Raw genomic sequence first — 22,366 nt, forward strand, 5'->3', positions numbered from 1 at the left:
CCGCGGGGCCAGCCCCGGGCAGCGCCGCTCCGCCCGCGCCGCGGGGAGCCGGCTCACCGCCGAGGGAGCTCCGTGCCCCCCTCACGGCCGAGGGAGCTCCGTGCTCCCCTCACGGCCAAAGGAGCTCCGTGCCCCCCTCACGGCCAAAGGAGCTCCGTGCCCCCCTCACGGCCCAGGGAGCTCCGTGCCCCCCTCACGGCTCAGGGAGCTCCGTGCCCCCCTCACGGCTCAGGGAGCTCCGTGCCCCCCTCACGGCCAAAGGAGCTCCGTGCCCCCCTCACGGCCCAGGGAGCTCCGTGCCCCCCTCACGGCCGCTCGCCGCGCCGGCAGGAGCGGTGGTGCATGTCGCCGGTGAGGATCGGGATGGGATCTGGGAGGGAAGTAGAACGATTCACACACCTAGAACGGTAGGGGACGATTCACATTAACGCTGTTACTATGCACAGCTGATTCCTCTTAACGTGTCGTTCACCTGGTGCAACAGGTGTATGCAGTTGGAAGTGCAGTGCTCGGTGAGGAGGAGGAGGGCTGGTGAAGCCTCCAAAGCTGCTTTCTGACGCGATGCTACATGGTCAGAGCCCTCAGCGAGAGGATGTCAGAGGCTCACAGAAACACCAGGACCTTCCCCGGCTGAAATTCCTGCTTCGTTATAAGTCTCAAGCACGCTTTCGAAGTGACTTCTCAGAGTCTTTACCACACTGTTGGTTTCATTCACATCACCAAGCTGCTTGGATGCTGTAAACTGCATTCCTCCTCGGTGAAGGAAAACGGGAGATAGCATCTGGCATGTACATCACGTATCCAGCTGGGCAGCTAGTCCAGAGCTACCCCTTTCCAAAAAGGGAATGGTGAGATGTGGATGTTGGGTCACTGCTGGCAACTATTTTCTTCCCAGCTCCACTCCTGCACAGATGCAGTTCCTATCCTATGTGGGACCATGAACAGAAACTCTCAGGCTGAAGTTGGTTTTTAAAATTAATGAAATTATAGTACTTTTTTTTTTTTTTCTTGAGACCTCAATTTAGAGGTAGCCTTCTTAAGCGTGAGGCTGTGCAAAAGGATGCTTGCTGTTCTTTAGCTTTAAAAATGTGCCAAAAGCCTTTAACATTACATTGAGGGACACAGAATAGTGGTGTGAGTCCCAGCAGGGACAGGCTGGCTGTGGCAGAGTGCCAGCACTGGCTGGAGCAGCATCCGTAGTCCCAGGCACCAAATCTGAAAAACATTGCTCTCACCTGTCACACAGCTGGGATGGACCAAGGGATGAGAGGTCTCCTTTAAATGAACATCTCACAAAGGTTTCAGAGCCATCTCCCTTCAGCTCTGTGCTGGAGAGGTTTCTCTTGCTCAGGGAAAGCACAGCCAGAGGGTTTGCACCCCATGGCAAAGCTGAAAAGATGTTTCTCAAGTTGGGAACAAACCCACGGTGGGGGAGCCTGGTGAGTGGCTCTGTCCTTGGACCTCCCCAGCCTCCCTGGGACAGGGTCCATGGTGCAGCTTTGGAGGGTGCAATGCTTGTGTTCCTCCTTCCTACCCCATTTGAGGCCACAGATGCACATCCATCATCCGAGCTTGAATAATGGGGGATAATTCCTCCAATGTAAACAGAAAGAGCTGCCAATAGCCAGACACCACCAGTATGCACACAACTAAAAATGGGAAACTGTGTGCAGTTTAATTATTACAAGGCAGAACTCTCATGAGGGCACGACGCTGTTAGAGTTTTTTGGTGGTGTGTTTGAGGTTTATCCAGCATGAGAGAAATAAACCAAATTTTTATATGTGTTCCAAAAAAGGCAGAAAATACTAAGAAAAGTGTGTAATAAATACAGATCTAAATTTATCTTTGTTTACCATTTAAAGAATGAGAACTGAATGATGTATTCTTAGCAGAAAGTTGTCTGCATTTCTGAAATGAACAACCTTATTCTTCAAAAATAACAACTGCACTTTGTTGCATATTAATCACATTTTTCTCTAGTGAACATTGTAGTAAAACGGAGGGAGGGGAAAAGAGAAAGTAAAGGCAAACAGTAGCATTGTTGACTTCTAAAGAAACAAACTTCTTCATGATGGAATTGTGCTGTGATATGGGAAAGCTCTTGTCTCGGGAGAAAAAGCTTAAGGAAATGACTATGGCATGGTACTATCTGTTACAATACAGTTACAGCAGAACAGTGCTAAAGAACAAAATTAATCTGAATGTGCAATAAAAAGTGAAGTCATAAACTTGAATAGCTCTGCACTATACTTAAAAACACCTTATTTTGTACCACTTAATATTGCAGAAAGAACAGATACTCAGCAATAAGATTCTGGCAGTGATGTTCAAAACCACCTCACGTAACTGTTTTTATCTCAAGTCTGCTAGCAGTCTCACAGTCTCAGATTCCCAGGCATCCCAAGTCACAGGAGTTTGTGCCCAGACCTGCACCTCTCTCCTCCTCACTGTGTGCAGCATGGCAGCTCGTGCTGGGCCAGCCCTTCAGGGACAGGGACACAGGTGAGCTGTCCTGGTGACACAGGAACAGGGCCCGTGCTGTGTGGAGGTGACACTGCTGCCTGCCTGATGGAGCATCCCTGAATATTGGACATTGCTGCTGGCTTCAGGACACATCTCTCCCTGAATACTCACTTCAAAGGAACTGACTCTTTGCCAGAGGAGCCAACAGGAGTATTTTTTGGCTTTGTTTGAGCTGCTGTTTGTTTTCTATTTTGGCCATGCTCCCTCATGATAAAAGCAGCCTTTGACACAAGTGCAGCACTTAATGCACATCTCCTGTTCCTCCTGGCTCACCCCTCTCTAGATACAACTCTGAGCATCTCTGCTTCTTGTTATGTTTTTGCTTTTAGTTATCTAACAACTGTTTCTCTGTTCTGTACATCACTTTCAGCTCCATGCCAGCATTGCTTCTCTGTAGGCTCCCCAAAGGTTCAATTATCTGCCAGTTGCTCCTTCCCTTCTTTCTTCTTGTGCAATTCTCAACACTAATTACAAGTTCCACACCAAAGATACCCAACTGTCCCTAGACTTCACCACCCTGGTGGCTCCATGCTCCTCTTCCTGACCTCAGCTATGCTCTGAAGCACAAACAATGACTTCATCTCAACAGTCTTCATAGAAATGGCTCAAAGGCAGAAGTGGTTCTAAGAGGAATAAGCAGTTTCTGAAGACAGCTCCCCATTATTTGATTTTTTGGTGCCTCAGGATTTGACTTGGCTCTAAAAGGCATTACCAGTGGAGCAATCCCAGAAACATCCCTGTCAATGCTGCAGTTGAATGTCACTGTAAGGGAAGAGGTGCAGCCCCACAATTAACAACCTATCAGCAGAAGGAGCTGCTTGCTCAGTTAAGTGGTGCTGATACAGGGGGTTGTGCTGCCATGGTCATATTTTACTGGTGCAGTAAGGTAGAAAAATGATAAAAGAAAGGCCTCATAAAATCAGCTCTGCTCTGTTGTGTCAGTGGCTAGCCTTGTCAAGGCAGCAGTTTGCAGGTTTCTATGTGAAAGCCATCCTGGTGTGAACAGTTCATTACTATAACAACCTATTCCTGGGTGAAAACCAGTAGCACCTGCACAAACATTAAATCTATCCCATGAGAACCAGTGAGGAAAATATGTCAACAATTTAAGAGTAGACATATTTGATTGACAAGTAAAATATCTTTTATTAACTAATAAATTGGCAAGGAAGCTCCTAACCAATTAGAGTCACACACAAGGTCTGTAAAACTGTATAAAAATAAGTTACATGAATAAAGAATGGCTTTTTCCACTATGAAGAGAATGGAGTCTCGTGTGTTTTATTCTGATATTTTACCAATACAATTACACTGCCAGAATTTGTATGGTATGGCGTGGGTTGGGGTTTGTGACCTCCTCTTGCTGCACACACAGCCATGACTTTGGCTGACAGGATCAGGATCCCACTGCTCTCCTACCACTTGGCTGTCTGGGAAAGCCTCATTCATGATTGTGTCTTTTCACTGCATGACTCCTTCCTTAGCTCTCACATCCCCACTGTCCAGGTAAAGTTACATAGAAACGGTTGCCCTTCCTTTTCAGCTGGCAAGAGGTCCCATTTTCATATGAACTCCATCTAGTGCTCTAGGAACACCTCCTGACTGCAGAACCTGCCCCAGGAGTTGATCTAAATTGTTTTTTGCACATCAGAACCATCTCTTGATATCTGGAGCACACACTTGCACTTCTGAAAAAGCTTTTTCTATACTTTAAGCTGAGAACTTTCAAGAGACTTTGCAGGCTTTAAATATTTATCATAATGAATACCTATGTTTGATAATTTGGGAAATCCATGTTTTCAATCTAGTCTTGCATCATTTCTTCTTTCCCCTGTCTTAAACATAATAATACTTGGTTTGTATTTTAAGTGACTGTGCTCATCATCCTTGCTTTTCAAGAAATCCCAAAGAAACATCACAGCCATATTATCAGAGACATTGACAGACCACAAAGATGAGCAGCATTCCCTGTAGACATTTGTCCACCCAAGCTAGGACTGAGGAGGAAAAACTGCTGTACTGGATGGTTTAGAAGTGACACCATACTGAGAGAAATGTTTACAGTAAAAAAAAGCAATTTGATCTCTGAATCAATACAGGAACATTTGGCACATCCCAGACATGCCTCAGCAAGGGAAATCCTGAGCTTTTTATTAAAGTCAAACCCATTTCAAGAGTGAATCCCTTCATGCCTGTGCAGTTAATAATTGTCTTGCTTTAACATTGAAGCACTTGTGTTAAAAGCCCCTTTGGGTTTTCTGAATAAACCCAAATAATCTGTATTTACACATTTGTCCCCAGTCCAACAGCATCACAATTCTTAAAATATGCAATTTAGTCAGTGTAAGTGAACAGTCAACCCTATTGAGGGCTCTGTTTTTCAAGCTGTATTTCTAGAGCTTGCTTGAAGGGCAGTCACTCCACCCCACTGGAAAATAGAAAAGCAAAATATTGCAGAAAAATTAGAAAGAAAACTGTCCATAACATACACATGACCTATAGAAAAACTGCTGTACTGGATGGTTCAGAAGTGACACCATACATGAAGTCAAACCCATTTCAAGAGTGAATCCCTTCATGCCTGTGCAGTTAATAATTGTCTTGCTTTAACATTGAAGCACTTCTGTGTTAAAAGCCCTTTTGGGTTTTCTGAATAAACCCAAATAATTGACACATTTGTCCCCAGTCCAACAGCATCCCAATTCTTAAAATATGCAATTTAGTCAGTGTAAGTGAACAGTCAACCCTATTGAGGGCTCTGTTTTTCAAGCTGTATTTCTAGAGCTTGCTTGAAGGGCAGTCACTCCACCCCACTGGAAAATAGAAAAGCAAAATATTGCAGAAAAATTAGAAAGAAAACTGTCCATAACATACTCATGACCTATGATATCACTTTGAAGTGACACCATACTGAGAGAAATGTTTACAGTAAAAAAAAGCAATTTGATCTCTGAATCAATACAGGAACATTTGGCACATCCCAGACATGCCTCAGCAAGGGAAATCCTGAGCTTTTTATTAAAGTCAAACCCATTTCAAGAGTGAATCCCTTCATGCCTGTGCAGTTAATAATTGTCTTGCTTTAACATTGAAGCACTTGTGTTAAAAGCCCCTTTGGGTTTTCTGAATAAACCCAAATAATCTGTATTTACACATTTGTCCCCAGTCCAACAGCATCACAATTCTTAAAATATGCAATTTAGTCAGTGTAAGTGAACAGTCAACCCTATTGAGGGCTCTGTTTTTCAAGCTGTATTTCTAGAGCTTGCTTGAAGGGCAGTCACTCCACCCCACTGGAAAATAGAAAAGCAAAATATTGCAGAAAAATTAGAAAGAAAACTGTCCATAACATACACATGACCTATGATACCACGTTGAATGGGGATAAATAGGACACCTTTATTAGGATTTTGACTGAGCAGGCACAAACACATTCTAGAACATCAAATTAAATGCATTTGTGAGCTTTAATGAGAAGTCTGAACAACATCCCTTTGCATGAGTATGAACAGATCTACCAGAACAAAGTGCACAGGCATGCTGCTCCCAGCTAGACTCAAAAATACTATCTGCTTATCAACGAATTCCTGGCCTACATAGAAACATTTCAGTTCCAGAATATCAGGCTGCCCAGAGAGTCCATGCACAGTGGTAAAATGTATGTGTTTCTGAAGTGATAATCCTATTTACATAAGCAATTTAAATATAACCACTGCATACAAGGATATACTATATAACTGTTTAGACTTATTCTAACACCTATGAGAACTGTTGGTCTGCCTGAGTACAGTCACAGCATCAATTCACTTGGGAATCACTGCAGATTGTGATATAGGAAGATCATGAGAGATGATTTTTTTTTTGTTTGGTTTTGTTTTACCTTGTATAACCTTGCTGTGCAGAGTTAGCTGACACAGCATGTCCCTATAATTAAAGGAACTGCATGAAAATGAAAACTCTCCAACAAATACTGCATATACATCACAGGTTTGAAGCCAGAAGGAACAACTAAATTATTTCCTGTTAGCTCATGTCATTATATTTCATTAATTTCTAATGGGTCAAACCCAGTAACTTATTAAAACAAGTTAATAGAGGTGAAATAATTTTTTGATTTGAAGATAGAGATGGAGAATTTGTTATCTCTACACCTGGTGGTTTTTCCCCTTACTATAACAAACTATCTCCCTGCTAAAAATCTATGCCTTTTTAAAATTTACTTCAGGTTCAGGCTACTTGTTTTTGCTCAGCATTGCCCTGCTAGGATAAAGAGGCCTTTGGTAGGTTTTTTTTGTCTTCAAGAGACATATCTTAATCTGTCTTTTTAATGCAAGACAAAATGAGCTCTTGCACAACCTTTTCTCTTCCTCTGAATCATCTGTGGTTCTGTGCCTTAACTAATATTTCAACATTCCTTCTGAAAAGTAGGCACTCCTTCCTTACTTAAATGAAGCTAAACAATAAGGCTTCCCCTGCTCCTCATTTCTCTCCTAGTTGTGCAAGAGATACTTTAGTATCTTGGCTCACAATAAGAACATTTGTCCAGTTCTAACTTTTAATCCTGTAGTATAGTCTCAATAATATTAGAAGCAGACATTTTACAAATCTTTCAGATTCTGTCCTCCTACACTCATAACCTGGCATTAGCTGTATTGAAATAAGTCACATATTAATAACTTCAATTACCAGAAAAGCTAATCTTTGGAGTAAATGCTATTTCTTGATTTCTACCCAGAAATTGTAAGGAAAAAAATATGAGTAATTAACATAGTGGAACTTCTCCCAGAAAACCCTTCTGAAAATGCCAATAATGCTTTGTTGACATTTTAAAGGGTAGTTGTCAGTGGTAAGAAGCACTTGGCTCTTTAAAGCAGTTCTTGGCATGAAGGTCCCCATTTGTTTTGGCAACATTTCACAGGATCACGTGATGTCACACAGAAAAAGCTGTACAATACTTTGCACTTCCTGCACTTGGAAAAATATTCAAAGCTTCCAAATAAAATGGATTTACAGAGTAACAATACCGTAATTTCCCTCCCACCCCCTCACATAGGAAGTGTTCATAGCCTAGTGACATATTAAGAATCATGTTCAAACTGCACTTGAATTTTGATACACTAGCAGATATATTAGGAATGTTGTAATTTTATTCTGTTCAGTCTTTCTGAAGTCTAAAGAATATTGGTAAGGAAGACGGGAAATTAAACATTTACATCCTTCTTCCCCCAATACTTCCTCCCAGTCTTACAAACCTGAATATCAAAGCTTGAAGTCCAGACACACTTCATGGCTTTCAAATGAGGAAAATGTCATTTCACAGGCAATTCTTCAACTTGGAAGAGTTGAAAATAAACAGGATTCTGTAGGTTCAAGAGACCTTTTTGCTAGGTTCCCATCAGCTGAATTTAAGTAGATGGATCCTGCTGAATGAGTGGCTAAGGTTTCATTATGTAGCAATTCTCAGAAGCAGCCTTCTAAGCCCTGTGATAGAATTGATATCTTCAAACCAGTAGTATGTTATTTCACATACAAAGTCACTTTAATCAGCTTGATTTCTCTACAAAAATGCCAGCCAGCTAGGAGAGAGTGAGACTAAATGATGGATACCATGAAATATCCTTCTTAACTGTCCACATCACATCGGCACCTGAGTTGTTAATGAACAGTTTCTGAACAGTTCAGCATTTTCAGCTCAACTGATCAGTGCAACATCCTTTAAAACAATCCCTTTGCAGTGTAGTTGAGCACCCAGGGACAGACTGTCAGGACACTGAAGTCTGTGACCAACTGCCCTCAAGAACACATACAGAATAAAAGCCACAGTACAGGACCATACAGGACAGCAAGTTTGTCACAAAAATGTTCAGACAACTGATGTGGGTATGGGTGTCTTAAGGGCATTTCCCCTCCTGCATTGCTTTAGCTGATGCTATAAAAACAATTCTTATTTCTCCAAACCTTCACATCCATCTTTTCCATATCTACCTATGAAACACTGAATGAGGATCTGCATGGCCACTTCCACACCCAGAAGAAATTTCACACACTAAGTTCTTCTCAAAGGGGAAGGAAGGGGCTAGTAGCCTACATGGTATATACTTCAGAAACAAGAAAAAAAAGCTAAAGTAGGAAACAGGCATTGAAATCCATTCTCCACTACAGATCTGCTCTCAGGCTGCAAGGTGGACAAGACTTATAGATGTACAGTAAAAGCACGAATACCTGCAATTATAAACTGGGCTGAAGCCATGTTGTAACCTGTCATGATTTCATCTGTTTTCTAGAATTGTGATGTCTGGTATGAAGACAATCACCATATACAGCTGCAGTGACAGGTTTCATCTAGCAACTGAGCACCTGCTCTTCCACCCCTGTTTGTTACAGCTCAGTAGCAACAACTGCTGTAGCAGAAGCTGACCAGATTTCTCTTCACATAACCATGATCTTGTTTAGAGCTACAGAAACAGATAATATGGTGGTTAAGCAAGATACTGGGTCCCCTTTATTATGGGCTTCCTCTGCATGTCAAAAAAAAATTGCGAGGAAGGGGAAGAGAAGATGAATTTCAGTTGTGTAGTACCTCCGTCCCCACCAAGCATTCAGAACTCTGTTGCTCACCCTTGCAGAAGAGTTCTAAAATGGGTTATCTTTTCCCACCATATTAAATCACTTAGGTTTGTTCCAATTAGGTTAAAACCAAACAAATGGGAGCCATTTTAAAATAGTTATCCTGTACTAAAAGGTCTTACATTTGACTCCTGGACAGACTTTCTATATGAGAATTTCCAGTCACATCCTGAGACGTTAAGCACCAAAACAGGAATCATGTGAACTATTTTAAAAGCTGCTTCTCACTTAGGAAAATGTCAGCCAAAATTCAGATCTTCAACTAGATCCTTCTATGATTATTAATTTAATTAAAACCATGTATGTGATTTATAATATGCTGCAAACAAAGGCAAAGGGCAGTATACACTGATCCCTAGCACAGATATGAAGATACAGTCACACACACACTCCTGATGTATCAGTCATCGTGTACTTTTAAAGTCAGTTTTATCAGGTGTTATCTCTCAGCTCAAACAGCAATATAATCTGGTACATTAGGAATGGCTCATGTATGTTTATGATATTAACAGCAGATTTCTTCAACCTTCTGTTGATGGATGCCAGGAAACAAACAAGCAGGAGCTGTTCTTGCATACGACTATTCAAGTTCTAGCAATGTCCTATTCATAAAATTAGGATGTCAGGTAATAATTCAGCTTCAGCAGTGCCGTAGTTCATCCTCTAAGATGTAGATTTTTGCTTTTAAGTCTTTTAGTTCTCCTTGAATTTTACGTGTTAGCTTGTTTCCTTGGCGAATCTCACGTAGAATTGCAAGATCCTGGTCTGGTCCCAAATTCAAAGCCACCTAAAAACAAAAAGAAAAAAGATTAAGATAAACAAAGCTGTACAGAATACAAGTTATGGAGTATTATGGTAAGTATATGAGGGAGAGAACTCTAAAGGAGACCCTTTGTAGGCAGCAAAGAGGATGTGTAAGTTAATAGCACTAGGATAATGCACATCACCAATAGAAAGGTGCTCCAGAACAAAAAATAAAGAACAAAGCTTTCATAACATTATGCTGTTGTGTTATAGTACTAGCAAAGAAAAAATATTAATAGAATATAACCATGTTGACTCCTTTCTAGTTCCTATATTATTTAGGGACACACAAAAAGAGGCAAGTTAAAGTATTTATCAAGTAACTCGTATCTAGTTCTAAGTACCTCAGGAGATGACATTTTATCTTGTGCTATTTCAACTAGAGGTGTTCTAAGTGTTGTGGCTGCCCTGCTGCCCTCTGAACTGCACAGGATTCAAGAGCAGTTCAAGTCCAAAGCCTTGACTCAGGCAGTGCCACACGGCCTGAACTGAGCTGAATAAAGCCTGCAGGATAATCAGAATTCCTGATGGCAAGCTGACATTTCCTGTCACCCTGCAACTGGATAGAGCATGCCAGCCCAGCCACTTTCAAGGGCACAGCATTGGAAGATGCTCTAAAATCCCTCTATTCTCTTGACCCACTATGGTTTGTTATTGTGTCATCATGTAGTTCTCAGTCAAAGATTCTAATATGCAAATCAGGAAATTTAGTCATCTCTAGTCATTTTGGTCTCAAGCAAAGAGAAGGATTGAATGATGACTCTGGAGACTTCTTGCAAGTGTTTTGTTCCCCTGCCCTCTTGTGGTTAACAGTGTTAAGAAATTGAGAGTACAATGAAGAGCACACCTACAGATATAAAACATACAAGTCTCCATTAAGGCATCATGCACACTCTTCCCCCTCGTTCATATACTGCTGTTAGTCCTTAAAGAACAAAGTTGAAAAATCCACAGGCCATTAAAAAAAAAACCAACCCAAAACCAAAAAAATCCCAAACAAATTGAAGCCTTTAATCAAAATAAATGCATTAGTCTGCATAAACTGAACTGTGCATCCAAAGTACAGGAAAAGAATGAATCAGTAGCACTGCCAGACTCCTGCAGGAGAGTCTAAGCTATGCAAAGATCATCCTCTCAAGCATATTATAGATAAACGTCTCATCCTTAACTCCAAACAACATCAAGGCTGTGCCTTCCCCTGGAAGCTGTTCTGATGTTCACCTACACACTTGGAAGCTACTACAGAGAACACAGCTTCAACTTCCAGTCACTGCTTCTGCAGTGACTTTTGCAAAGTCACAAATGACATACTAAAGTAATAAACAGAGTATTCACGATACTTGAGGCAATGATCAACCTCTTACTGGAACAGAATCAAACACGATGGCTCTCACAAAGAAAATAAACAATCATTTTCTTTGCAGGATAAATTTCTGAATCAAACCACTACCTTGCAATTTTGAGACAGCTAAGTAAGCTACAGGTATCACATAAGAACTTTTGAGAGTGGAAACAAAATACACAGCTAATGTATAGCAAGGACAGTCCTTGGTAAGCTTGATGCCTAATTGATAAAAAAAGGAAAATCTTTTTTGCTGTGTAAAATACAGGAGGCATTTTTTTTCAGGTACTAATATTTGAAGACACGCTTAGAAAATGAATTATTAATGCTTGAGGAATACTACATCAAATACTGAGAATATATCTCTACAGGATAAGCCTACAACAGTCTGCCTCAGAAAGGCTTCGCTGTTACCTTATAAATCTTCTTCTCTACATCTTTCAGTTTCTGCTGAAGCTGTTTAATGTCATTCTTGAAGCCTTCTACTTCCATACTACGTCGTTTTTCCAAGGCTTCACATCGCTGAGTCATCAGTTTCAGGCGCTTCCCCATCTTTTCTGAGCGTTCCTATGGAGATGAAAATTCAATAGGCTGTACAAAATAAATGCTGGAAGATCACCACACAGCCAGCAGATGATTACACACTAATTACCTGAAAGAGTTCTTTGCCAGCATCTCTCTCCTCACGGATCCTGGCCACCTCCCCTTCCAGGGAGACACACTGCTCTCTGTACATGTGGGACAGGTGCTTTTCCTGCACTAGCTTGTCTTGCAGTAACTAGGACATAGAAAGAACAGGAAAAAAAATTAACTCAAGACTGTGCTTACAAAACTTCCCCTGCCCCAGACAAGCAAGTGTGATAACCCTGCCAGTATGACAGGAAAATAAAAATTAACTGGAACTAGAGCTCCTAAGTATGTGAGGACAATATTCTAACATCAGTCCCATTACCACAACCTTTGAATTAAGTTACCAGTTTTGTATGACTGCTCATCATTACAAATAACATTCAACTAATGCAGTAACTCCCCTTTCACAGCTGCTTGCCCAGTACTGCATTTCAGAGGCATCTGCATTCAGGGGTAGATGGAAACAATTCCCTATTGCCTGTTTACTTTCCAATTCCTTATTCTGATCTCCTAACTTCTCACTGGAAGTGTAGTGGAAGAGGAAGAAAAATTCAGGCTGCTAGAGAAGAGCTGGAATATATCAACTGAGAGGATTTATTCTCCCCTGACAGCATCAAGGAAGATCCAGACACTGCATTAGCTCAGAGCACTTACAGGAACAGAGAGCCATGTGCAGTCAGCAGGTTAAAAACTGTTCACTTATCACATGGCTTACAGAATTTGGGATTTTTTCTGAGCACGAAAGAAACTGAAGCTGTTGTGACAGTGACATGCCACCATAAATCCTAACTATACATTTCATCTGAAATTTGAAGGTGATGCTGATTTTGAAGCAGGAGGGTTTTTTAATTTAGATTACTGCCAACAACAATGTAACTTAAGGCAATCCAGTACAACTTTGAAACTGCTGCTAGTGACTATGTATTGTGCCAAAGCCAAGGTGCTTGCAATTTTCCAGCCAGAAACTGTTAAAGTTTCTGTAAACTCTACCAAAGACAAAGAAAAATTACCTTTATTTCTCTGCTGTGGAGTTTTGATGCTCCATCACTTGCTTGAAACATCTTCTTCAGCTCTGTCTGCTTCTTCTGTCCTGACTCTGTGCTGAAAGCAAGATGATCCAGATCTTTGCCAAGTTTCCTCAACAGACTGTCCTTCTCTGCCATCCATGCTTTCTCATTGGCTCTGGCATCAAACTTGAGCTGGAGAAAGTCCCTGGTACTCTCATATAAGAGATTTTGGGTCTTATGGAGCCTGCAAAAAGGGATCCCAGTGGAGTTAACTTCTTTCCTGGTGCCTACCTTAATTTCATCAGTCATCACTGAAGTTGGAAGAAGCACAGGAGAAGACATACGGTCTAAATGTGAGTTTAACTCTTCTCATCTAATGAAAGAAGTGCTCTTCTTCCAATGGGAGAGGGTTTTTAATAAGCAGATTATTCCATTCACACTACCAGATGGCTGCACAATTTGCTTTTCTGCCTGCTGCAGAAAGCAACACACTGAAAGTCATAACATTTCTATTGCTCCCTCTCTTCTCATCTCATGCCTACATCATGGTCATGCTCTCACACTCACTTTTCTGTGATGGCTTTTATCTTTTCCTGGTCCTTCTGATGCCGGACCTCAGCTTCCTCCATCTGAATCCGCCTGTCCTCCAGTAGTGCCTCAACCTGTTCCTTGGTTAATCGTGTCTGTTCTTCTATCTGAGCCTGCAGGGCCTTCACCTGCACAAGCAAACAAAGACATTACAGAACAACACCTCACACCAGCTCTGCTCCTGTTAAATTCCATGTTTTAGATCAAAAACTGTACCTGATAATACCTTTGGCAGTTCTAATTTCTCCATCTTTTGTTTTTGTTGTAATACTAAATATTTCAAACAACTAAATCATTAAAAAATGCTGTAGGCAAGAGAGGAGCAACATATAAGGAGCAACATTAGATTGTTAATATTTTTGCATTGTTAAAATTTAAATTGTACATGTCTAACAAATCCTGTGGAATATGCAGAGATGCTTCTGTACCTTTGCTTGAACAAATAATAATAATAAAAAAACCAACCACCATCAATATCTGCTGTACAAGTTCATCCATTATTTACTTGATTCATCCTTCCTCATGCTTTGCATACAGCTTCAGGCATCTTCCCCAGTTCATGATTCTGCACATTTTATCTTTCATTCTGTCATGCCACCTATACCTAAACCTTTATGGAAGTCTAGAAAAGGGAACATTTCATTGTATCAATGCACTTTATGGGGCTGCCTAATACTGTCTCAAACACATTGCTTTTGTCAAACTTGCACAAAACACCCAACCCTGCACATCTTCAGTGGGTTTAATGTAAATTCATATCTGTTATCAAATTACGGGAGATAACATCAATTACACATTCTATACTTAAGGACAACATATTTCAGTTGACATTACTGGAACATCTGCTTACAAAAAGCTTCCAGAATCAGTTCTTAAATTTACATTCACAGCACAGAAAGAGCTAAGTAAACTGACAAAGTGTGACTCCATAGTAAGATGCAGGGATTTAGACAACTGGTACATCTACATTTTATCTTAAGCAGACAGATTATTTTTTATCATAATTTTCTGCAAGCCAGCAATTATGTCCATCAGTTAGCAAATGTTTTTACCTGTAGTAAAAGTGTGTCATCATCTTTTTGATCTCTCCCCGAACTTCTTAATTTCTCTGCTTTTGCTGTTGCTTTTGAAGCACTCTTCTCTGTACCTGTTGAAGAAATTGAACTGAAGTAGGAAAGGGTTTTCCAATGTACTTGCAGTACCTTTCCAAGCATGACATATTTGTGTTCTGGTGAGCCTACAGGAACAGCAGAAAGATTTCCACTGCTACAGTCACAAGCACTTCTAGGAGGGTTAGCTGAAAGAAAAGAATTCTAGAACTTTGGGTGATCACATACCTTTATCCCCTCTATCATATTGCAGTACTTAGGCACCCTCCTAATTTTGTTGGCATATATAGAAAGAAAACTTGTCATGTTTTCTTAAAATAAGTGATGAATAGGCAGATGCTACAGCTGCACAAACATCAAGGCTTGAAGGAGTTTTGAGCTTGTTGGCTAATTTCAATCAATTTTATGAAACAATTATTTCCAAAGAGAAAATTAGTATGTAGGCACATGAACCAAAATACTGTCTGCACAAAAGGCAAGCAGAGCCTGACAGCCTGGAGTGGCTGTGGCAAAGGTGCCTGCACAGCTCCAGAACAGCCACATGAGGGTCATGAGTGTCCTCCTCCTCAGCTGAGCACATCAGGGACACGAGAGGCTATTTTAAAGGGTGATGAAAGGGAGCCAAGAGAACTGCATGGGTATGTACAGACACATTTAGGGAACTTAATGGAGATTTACCAAAGCATTCACAGACAGGAATTTTTTTGGCATACAGGAGACAGACACAAAAAGCAAGAGCTGAGCTGCTGTTACTCAGCTCGGTGTGGTACCTGTGCTAGAAATATCATCTTGTTCTTGGGTCTCTGCTGGCCTTTGCAGAACAGTAACCTACAGAAACAAGACAAATGCACTGAGCATCTACTTCCCCAAAGTGCAATGGTCAAGAACAAACCTTAAAAAGTTAAAAGGAGATATCCAAAAGAACAGCATTACCTTACTTCTACCACAAGACAAGGAAGACATTCACAAGTGTAATGCCCAAGTTGAAAAGTTTCCTTTATCATGGCTGAGTTTTGCCATTACTGCCTCTATATTTTTCACCAGAACAAGTGGAAAGTAATTCTGCCTTTGATGGCTTCATTAGGATGAAAATCAGCACCCTCAGCAGGAAAAAGAGCATTTTGGAGACAGAGAGAAGAGGAAGGTGAAGATGATATTATTTCCTTCTTTTATACTCTTCCTTGTCTCATTAAGACAGAAACATGAAGCTTCATTTATCAGCACATTCATTCAAGATACTGAACAAGCCCGAGATAGAAGCTAAGCGATAAAAATACTGAAACACAACTGTTGAACTGAAACCCACCTAAAAAAAAAAGAGGAGGCCATGAAAGAGCAGGTTATAACCCCAATGCTTGTCTTTAGGTGGATATTACATAATAGGCTTAATTTTAGAGCTATCCTAAACCAGGAATTTTAAAGCTTTTGCAAGAGTTTTGAAGAGCTTGAGCAGTGCAGAACAACCATGAACAATGCAGCATATTTCAGCCTTTTTCTGCACCTTATTCCAAAATAAATCCTATATTTCTGCCATAGTCCCTGTACATCCAAATCACTCATGACTTTGCTTAAACAATTCAACATCACTTCTGAAATATGCAACACAATGTTGTCTAGAGCAGATGGCTCTCCAGCAATCTTCAGCCCAGGAAAATGCTGCAGCAGCCTTGACACATTCTTCTTTACTGAAGCTCTAAGAGACAGGCATTCTGAGACAGCTGAGCTTCAAACAATGTGCCTGGTCATTTTCTGCACTTTTTTTTCCCCCTTTTGTGGTGTTGCCAATTTCTTGACAACCATTTGCCAGATACTTCAGATCCCATCTGACATTTCAGAGGCCGAGCTGGAGGTATGTTTTGGAGGCAGGAGAAGGCTGATGCTAAGAGTATCTACTTCCAGTGTGCTTATTCTTACTTACCTTTATACTGAAACCTGATGTTGCTACAGACCCCTCTTGCTTTGGGTTCATTTAGCAACCTTTGATTTATGGGATAGATCTGGCTTGTGGCAGACTCTGGGATACAGATACTCATGTTAAAATCCAAAGAGGAGATCTACAGAAAAATGGAACTTGCCTTATGTGGAGGCTCCTTATGAAAATATGTTATTTCTCCTTCATCTGCTCCCAGTATAGCCAGGAGTTGTTGGATTTTTTTCCTGTCCTCCAATTCCCTGGAATAAAAAGGAAGTGAAAATAGAAAAATGGACAATAGAAAATATACAAATAGAAGCAGATTAAAAAAAAATACATCACGACACTGTGACACACTGTCCTTTTACTTTACCCGTTGGTGTTTGCAAGTTTTCCAACCTGTTGCAGTCCCTGAGAATACTGATGTAAAAACAAGCTCCCAAAGATATTCCTGATGTTACCAATACAAGAACACCATCAATTTTGCTGAGATTGGAGAGCATTTCTCTTTTCAAGTATGACAATACTATGTAGGCTGATACAATAGCATACAGTGAAAAGAATTTGCATTAAGAGTTATGAACTACCTAAAATTCTCTCAGATTCTAAGTGTCCACCGTTTTTAACTCAAACTACATTAAGAGCTGTATCAGACTTCTTATCACACTCCTGAGAAGTATCAAGGCACACCAACACATGTTCTGACTTAAGTTCTTAAATCTTGAATGGAGAAATTCATGCAGAAGCACAGAAAGAGAGTGAGGAGGAGGAAGTAGCAGAGACATTATGTAATGAATTGACCACAACACCCATTCCCTTCCACCCTGTGCTCCTCAGGAGGAGGAGGAGGCAGAAAATTCATGACCCAAGTTGAGCTGGGAGAAGAGAGGTGTGGGGGAAAGGTATTTAAGACCTGGGTTTATTTCTCATTATCCTAGTCTGATTTCATAGAAATCAGAAGGGACCTTAGAGATGATCTAGTTTCAAGCCCCCTGCCACAGGCTGAGACCCTTCCACTGGACCAGATTTCTCAGAGACCCATCCATCCTGGCCATGAACACTCCCAGGGATGGCACATCCACATCTTGGCAGCCTGTTCCAGTGGCTCACCATCCTCATAATGAAGAATTTCCTGGCAACAACTACTCTAAACCCACCCTCCTTCAGTTAAAGCCATCCCCCTCACCCTGTCACTACAGGCTCTTGTAGTAGTTCCTCTCCTGCTCTCTTGTAGGCCCTCTAAGTGCTAAAAAGGGTGCTATAAGGGCTCCCTGGAGCCTTCTCTTCTTGAGACTGAAGAGCCTCTACTCTCTCAGTCTGTCTTTGTAAGACAGAGGCTCCAGCTCTCTGCTCATTTAATTGTTAATAATTTCCCCCAGTCAAGTCTGTTTTGCCTGAAGGCTGCTAAGAGAGCTCCTTCTCTTCTCAAGGCTGAACAGCCTCTACTCTCTCAGCCTGTCTTTGTAAGACAGAGGCTCCAGCCCTCTGCTCATTTAATTGTTAATAATTTCCCCCAGTCAAGTCTGTTTTGCCTGTGATGGTAACTGGTGAATTATCTCTGTCCTTACCTTGGCCCATGACTCTTTTCTTGTATTTTCTCCCCACTGTCCAGCACAGGAGGTGAGTGACAAAAGACACCTTGGTGGGCACCTGGCATCCAGCCAAGCTCAACCCACCAGAGTCAGCTTCAATCAAAACTTCACATTCAATCTGGTAACACACAATTCATATCTGAACCAATGTTCAATTTCTGCTCTTCCTTCAACTACCAGAACAGGAGGAATAATAAGTGGGAACATTTAGCAGCCCAACAGATTGCACTGCACTTTCACTGCTCTGGTTTCATAGGAAGTGTGGAATAATTGCTGCTCTGAGGACTCCAGGTGTGGCTGAGAGCAAACTGCTGCTGGCAGTGCCTCAGCCCCCACCCAGGAGAGCCCACCTGAGTTTCAGACGGTCGTTCTCCGAGTACAGGCGAAGGACTTGCTCCTTCTCCTGGAACAGGTACACCTGCATGTCACTCAAAGCCTTCTGCAGCTCTGCAATCTCCTCTTCCAGGTGGCGGACCTCCCACTGCAGCTGGTGCTGAGTGGAGAGAAAAAGGGACTTGAAATCAAACAGAGCACTGGACAACACTTGCAAACTTCAAACTGCTTGTGCTCTGAGTCTGGAACTGGGATAGAACTGCCAGCTCAAGAATTATTTTATTCTCCTATAATATTTGACCAGATGAGGGCAGTATTGGAAAAATGATTTTAAAAATGTTTCATTTTTTCCACCTGGTATAGGAAGCTGCCAACCACTCCTGTATGAAAAAGGCACTACTTTGCAACCTGCCCCTCTTTTTCCCACATGACAGCAAGATGTACAGTACATACTTCCCCAAGGACTTTCAGGCTGCTTCAAGCATGGCAGTGCTTGAGGAGGCACCTCGATCACCTCAGAAATGACTGTTTTATTCCCAAATAACCAGTCACAATTACAAAGATGACTGCTATAGCCTGTATCAGGGCACTGCAGATAGTCTTTAAGGTTTCTTCCTCTTAAAACACAAATTTTTAGATTTATTCTCAGCAGCTGATGGCCAAGCTTATGAATTCCACTGTAGTAAATACGCATTATATCCATAAGTCAAAGCCTATTAAATTTGGACAAAAGAGCATTCCTTCAACACAAGAAGGAAGGGAAAGAAGCTGGACAACATGGAAATGAGCATGTAAACTCAGGCCTTAATATAAAAAAACCCCAAAAAACAGAAAAAAAAACCAAAAAACAAACAAACCAAAACACAAAAAAAACCAAAAAAAAACACCCAAAATTCCCACTGTGAAGATAAAACCAAGTTATAATAACTTTTGAAGAACATCCTACAGGCATATTACTGTTTGATTTGACAGAGGACAGACAGCCAGATCTTAAAATCAATCGCCAAATCCTAGCTGGTAAATCTCCAGATTTCTGTGCTGAATTTCAACTGACTAAAAACACCAATCTTGTGAATATAGCCCATTGTTGTTCAACAACTCATTTCCTCACCTGCTCATCATAGGTTTGCTTGTATTTCTCCAGCCTTTTCACCAGTTCCTCGTGCTCCTCGTCGAAGTCAGCGATCTTCTTGCGGTAATACTCCAGCAGCTCGTGGGAGGGGTTCAGATGGGCCAAGCGCTCACTGACGGAGGGCAGGGGAGAGAAATCCTCCTGGCTGGGACACCGCGACTCCGCGGATCTGGAGGAGGCACGGGGGGTTGCCAGCCTGGATGGAAACAGACTCTGATGACGTGCAAGCTTCTGACAGGAAAATAAAAACACTTTCTAAAGCAGCTAAAAGGATTTTAAGTTTTTACACAGATTAGTTTAATAGCAGGAGATCAGGGCATTTGACAAATCAAATCAAGAACTGATAAAAAGCAGCTTGCAGGTGTGTTGTACTGTGGAGGAGGGCCCAACCCATGGAAAAGATAAAAAAATATGTTATGGAAGGAAAGCCTCATACATTATTTGGGGAGGATGACTATGAAAAGAGGAGAAAAAGAATAAAAGGACAGAACTCAGGGGATAAAAAGTCCATTGCTGTTCAATTAAAAGCAGCAGCCACTGTGAAATAAACATGAAAACAACCTGTGACAGTCCCTATTGGACACCCAAACAGAAAAACACTTTCTAAAGACACACTGAATGAAGACAGTAATTCAGGCTAGCTAATGCACCAGCCATTATAATTTAGGAATCTATGTGCTTTCCTTTCTGGTGTCCTTGATATTCTCACCTACATAGCTTGTCCACCCTCAATGCTGAAACAGAAGCCACCAAGTTCTTGAATCTTATGTTGAAGTGTTACATGGAAAGCCAGTCAATGTTATACAAATCAAATCAAGGATATGTATAATTACATACTGTACTTTTCCTCAAAGCAATATTTAGTGCATTCAAACATTTAATCTGTTCAAAGAAGCAGCAAATTGGCAAACAGAGATTCAGAGTTAAAAACCTTAGAAAGTGCTCTTTTCATTAGTTATATTGATACAAAATTTTTTTTGCAAATGAAACCATGAATAACAGAAGCTAAAAAGCCTCTTGACCAAAGAGCTGCTTAGTCAGAATCTGGGAAGAATCAGGAATTTTGATGAAAGAGTGATTTGGCAGGTGACACTGAGGCAAGGGTGACCTTTATGGGGCCACTCACCAAGCTGCATTGATCAGAACCCCAGTGCACATCCCTGAAAACTCTGGGCATTGTAGGAAAGCATTAAATAAACCAAAATTTAAGTACCAAGTGCAGGAACTTGCTGTAGGACCAGAAACTCCTTAAACAACACACTCAGAGAAACAACACCAGAAAGAAGGAGGCAACCCAGGCACAAGCTGAACGTTTTCCTGCTGAAGAGCAGCAGGAACTGAAAGACGGGAGAACCAGGAAGGCACAGGAGCAGACCCAGAGGTGCCCTAGGGCAGAGCAGGAGGGAAAGGGCTCCGGGAGCCAGTTCCAGCGGGCAGGAAGGAAGGAAAGGGCCCGGCGGCAGCAGCAGCCCCACACGCACTACCTCGGGCAGCGCGCGCTCCCCGCAGCGCGGTCCGCCGCGCTCATCGCGGCCCTGCGGAGAGCCGGGCACTCCATAGGTGGAGCACAGGGCTTCGGGCACCCCGGTAGGCGGGTGAAGGGAGGGTGCCCGGCGGGAGCCCCGCTGGAAGAGCCCCGGGATGGAGGGCGCGGGATGGGGGCCCCGCCACCGCCACCGCCTCCGCCTCCGCACGGCTCCAACGGCCCAGCAACGGCCGCGCCGGCCCCGCCGCGGCTTAAACGGCGCCACGCCCCGCCCCCGCCGCGTCCTCCAATCACAGACGGGCTTTCATGCCGCGCCGGCAGCCTGCGCCAATCAGCGCTCGCGATACGGGCGGCAGCGGTTCCGCGCTGGTGCATCTGGGAGTTGTAGTTCCGGAATTGCCGGGGGGGCTATGGCGGAGCACAGGGCCTGCGCTCATGGAGCTGTGTTTGTGAGGGCAGCGATTCGCTACGGGCAAAATAAAAGCAACCTTCATCCACACCAGCAAAACACGCCCCTTTTCCTCTGAAAACGGCCTGGCATTTGGAAGCAGCCGCAAGAAGTTGCTGGCACAAGTTCTGGCTGAATTGAATGTGTTCTTTAGGTTATCCGGATGCTTTTTAGCCTCCTCATGTACTCCCAGTAATAGTGTTGCCATTTATGCACCAAACGATTTCCCAATTTATTAAGTGTGCTGGAGAAAAAAACCCAATTTGCTCAGCAATAAGGCAGGGTTCTTTTTGCCTTAAGGCTGTGTTTTATGAAACCACAAGGTTCTTCCTCATCACAATTTGCAGCTTCCTTGACGAGGGGCAGGCATTTATCTCTTTTTTTGTGACAAGGGAGGGAATGGCCTTGTGAAAAACGCCAATCACTTGCGTTAAAATTTTAAAAGTTTAATAATTATAAAAAGTAATAATAAAAATTAGGGCAATAAGAATTTGGACAGTCAGAGTTAGGGCAATGAAAGCAAAGAATTACAGACTGGGCATCTGGCACTGTGCCGTAGAAAAACACCTCACTAACAAAGGATTAACTCTTAAAAGCAATAGCTTGTTGAATATTCATGTATCTCATCCACCATGCAAATATTCTTTTCAAACAAAGGGTGTTTTCTGGTTATTGTAAACTTCCTCCCTCATCTTCAAACCAATTCCTCATTCTTCAAACCAATTTCCTCATGAAACAGAGAAAATAGCTTTTGAGCACGAAGATTTTTCCTTTTTCCTTCTGGTATTCCTGGCTAAATCATTGGTTATCTCAGAAATCGGGTTCTGTTCTT

General features: G+C 42.0%; 1 protein-coding gene across 2 annotated transcripts; it reads right to left on the bottom strand.

Moving 5' to 3' along the window:
• Positions 1-6,744: 6,744 nt before the first annotated feature.
• On the bottom strand, positions 6,745-21,294 carry CCDC77 (coiled-coil domain containing 77). 2 transcript variants are annotated; one of them, XM_039708203.1, is made up of 11 exons: positions 21,085-21,294; positions 19,580-19,796; positions 18,486-18,628; positions 16,707-16,803; positions 15,402-15,459; positions 14,575-14,669; positions 13,502-13,650; positions 12,938-13,028; positions 11,950-12,075; positions 11,712-11,864; positions 6,745-9,938 (listed from the first exon to the last, which is right to left on the bottom strand). In XM_039708203.1, exons 1-11 carry the CDS (start codon positions 21,156-21,158, stop codon positions 9,792-9,794), a joined length of 1,350 nt encoding a protein of 449 aa, XP_039564137.1. In that variant the 5' UTR covers positions 21,159-21,294; the 3' UTR covers positions 6,745-9,791. The 2 variants fall into 2 exon arrangements, with proteins under 2 accessions (XP_039564137.1, XP_039564136.1); XM_039708202.1 differs by having other exon boundaries at positions 12,938-13,178.
• Positions 21,295-22,366: the final 1,072 nt, after the last annotated feature.

This window comes from Passer montanus, unplaced genomic scaffold (assembly GCF_014805655.1).
Source record: "Passer montanus isolate IOZ18808 unplaced genomic scaffold, ASM1480565v1 scaffold20, whole genome shotgun sequence".
Taxonomy (NCBI): Eukaryota; Metazoa; Chordata; class Aves; order Passeriformes; family Passeridae; genus Passer; species Passer montanus.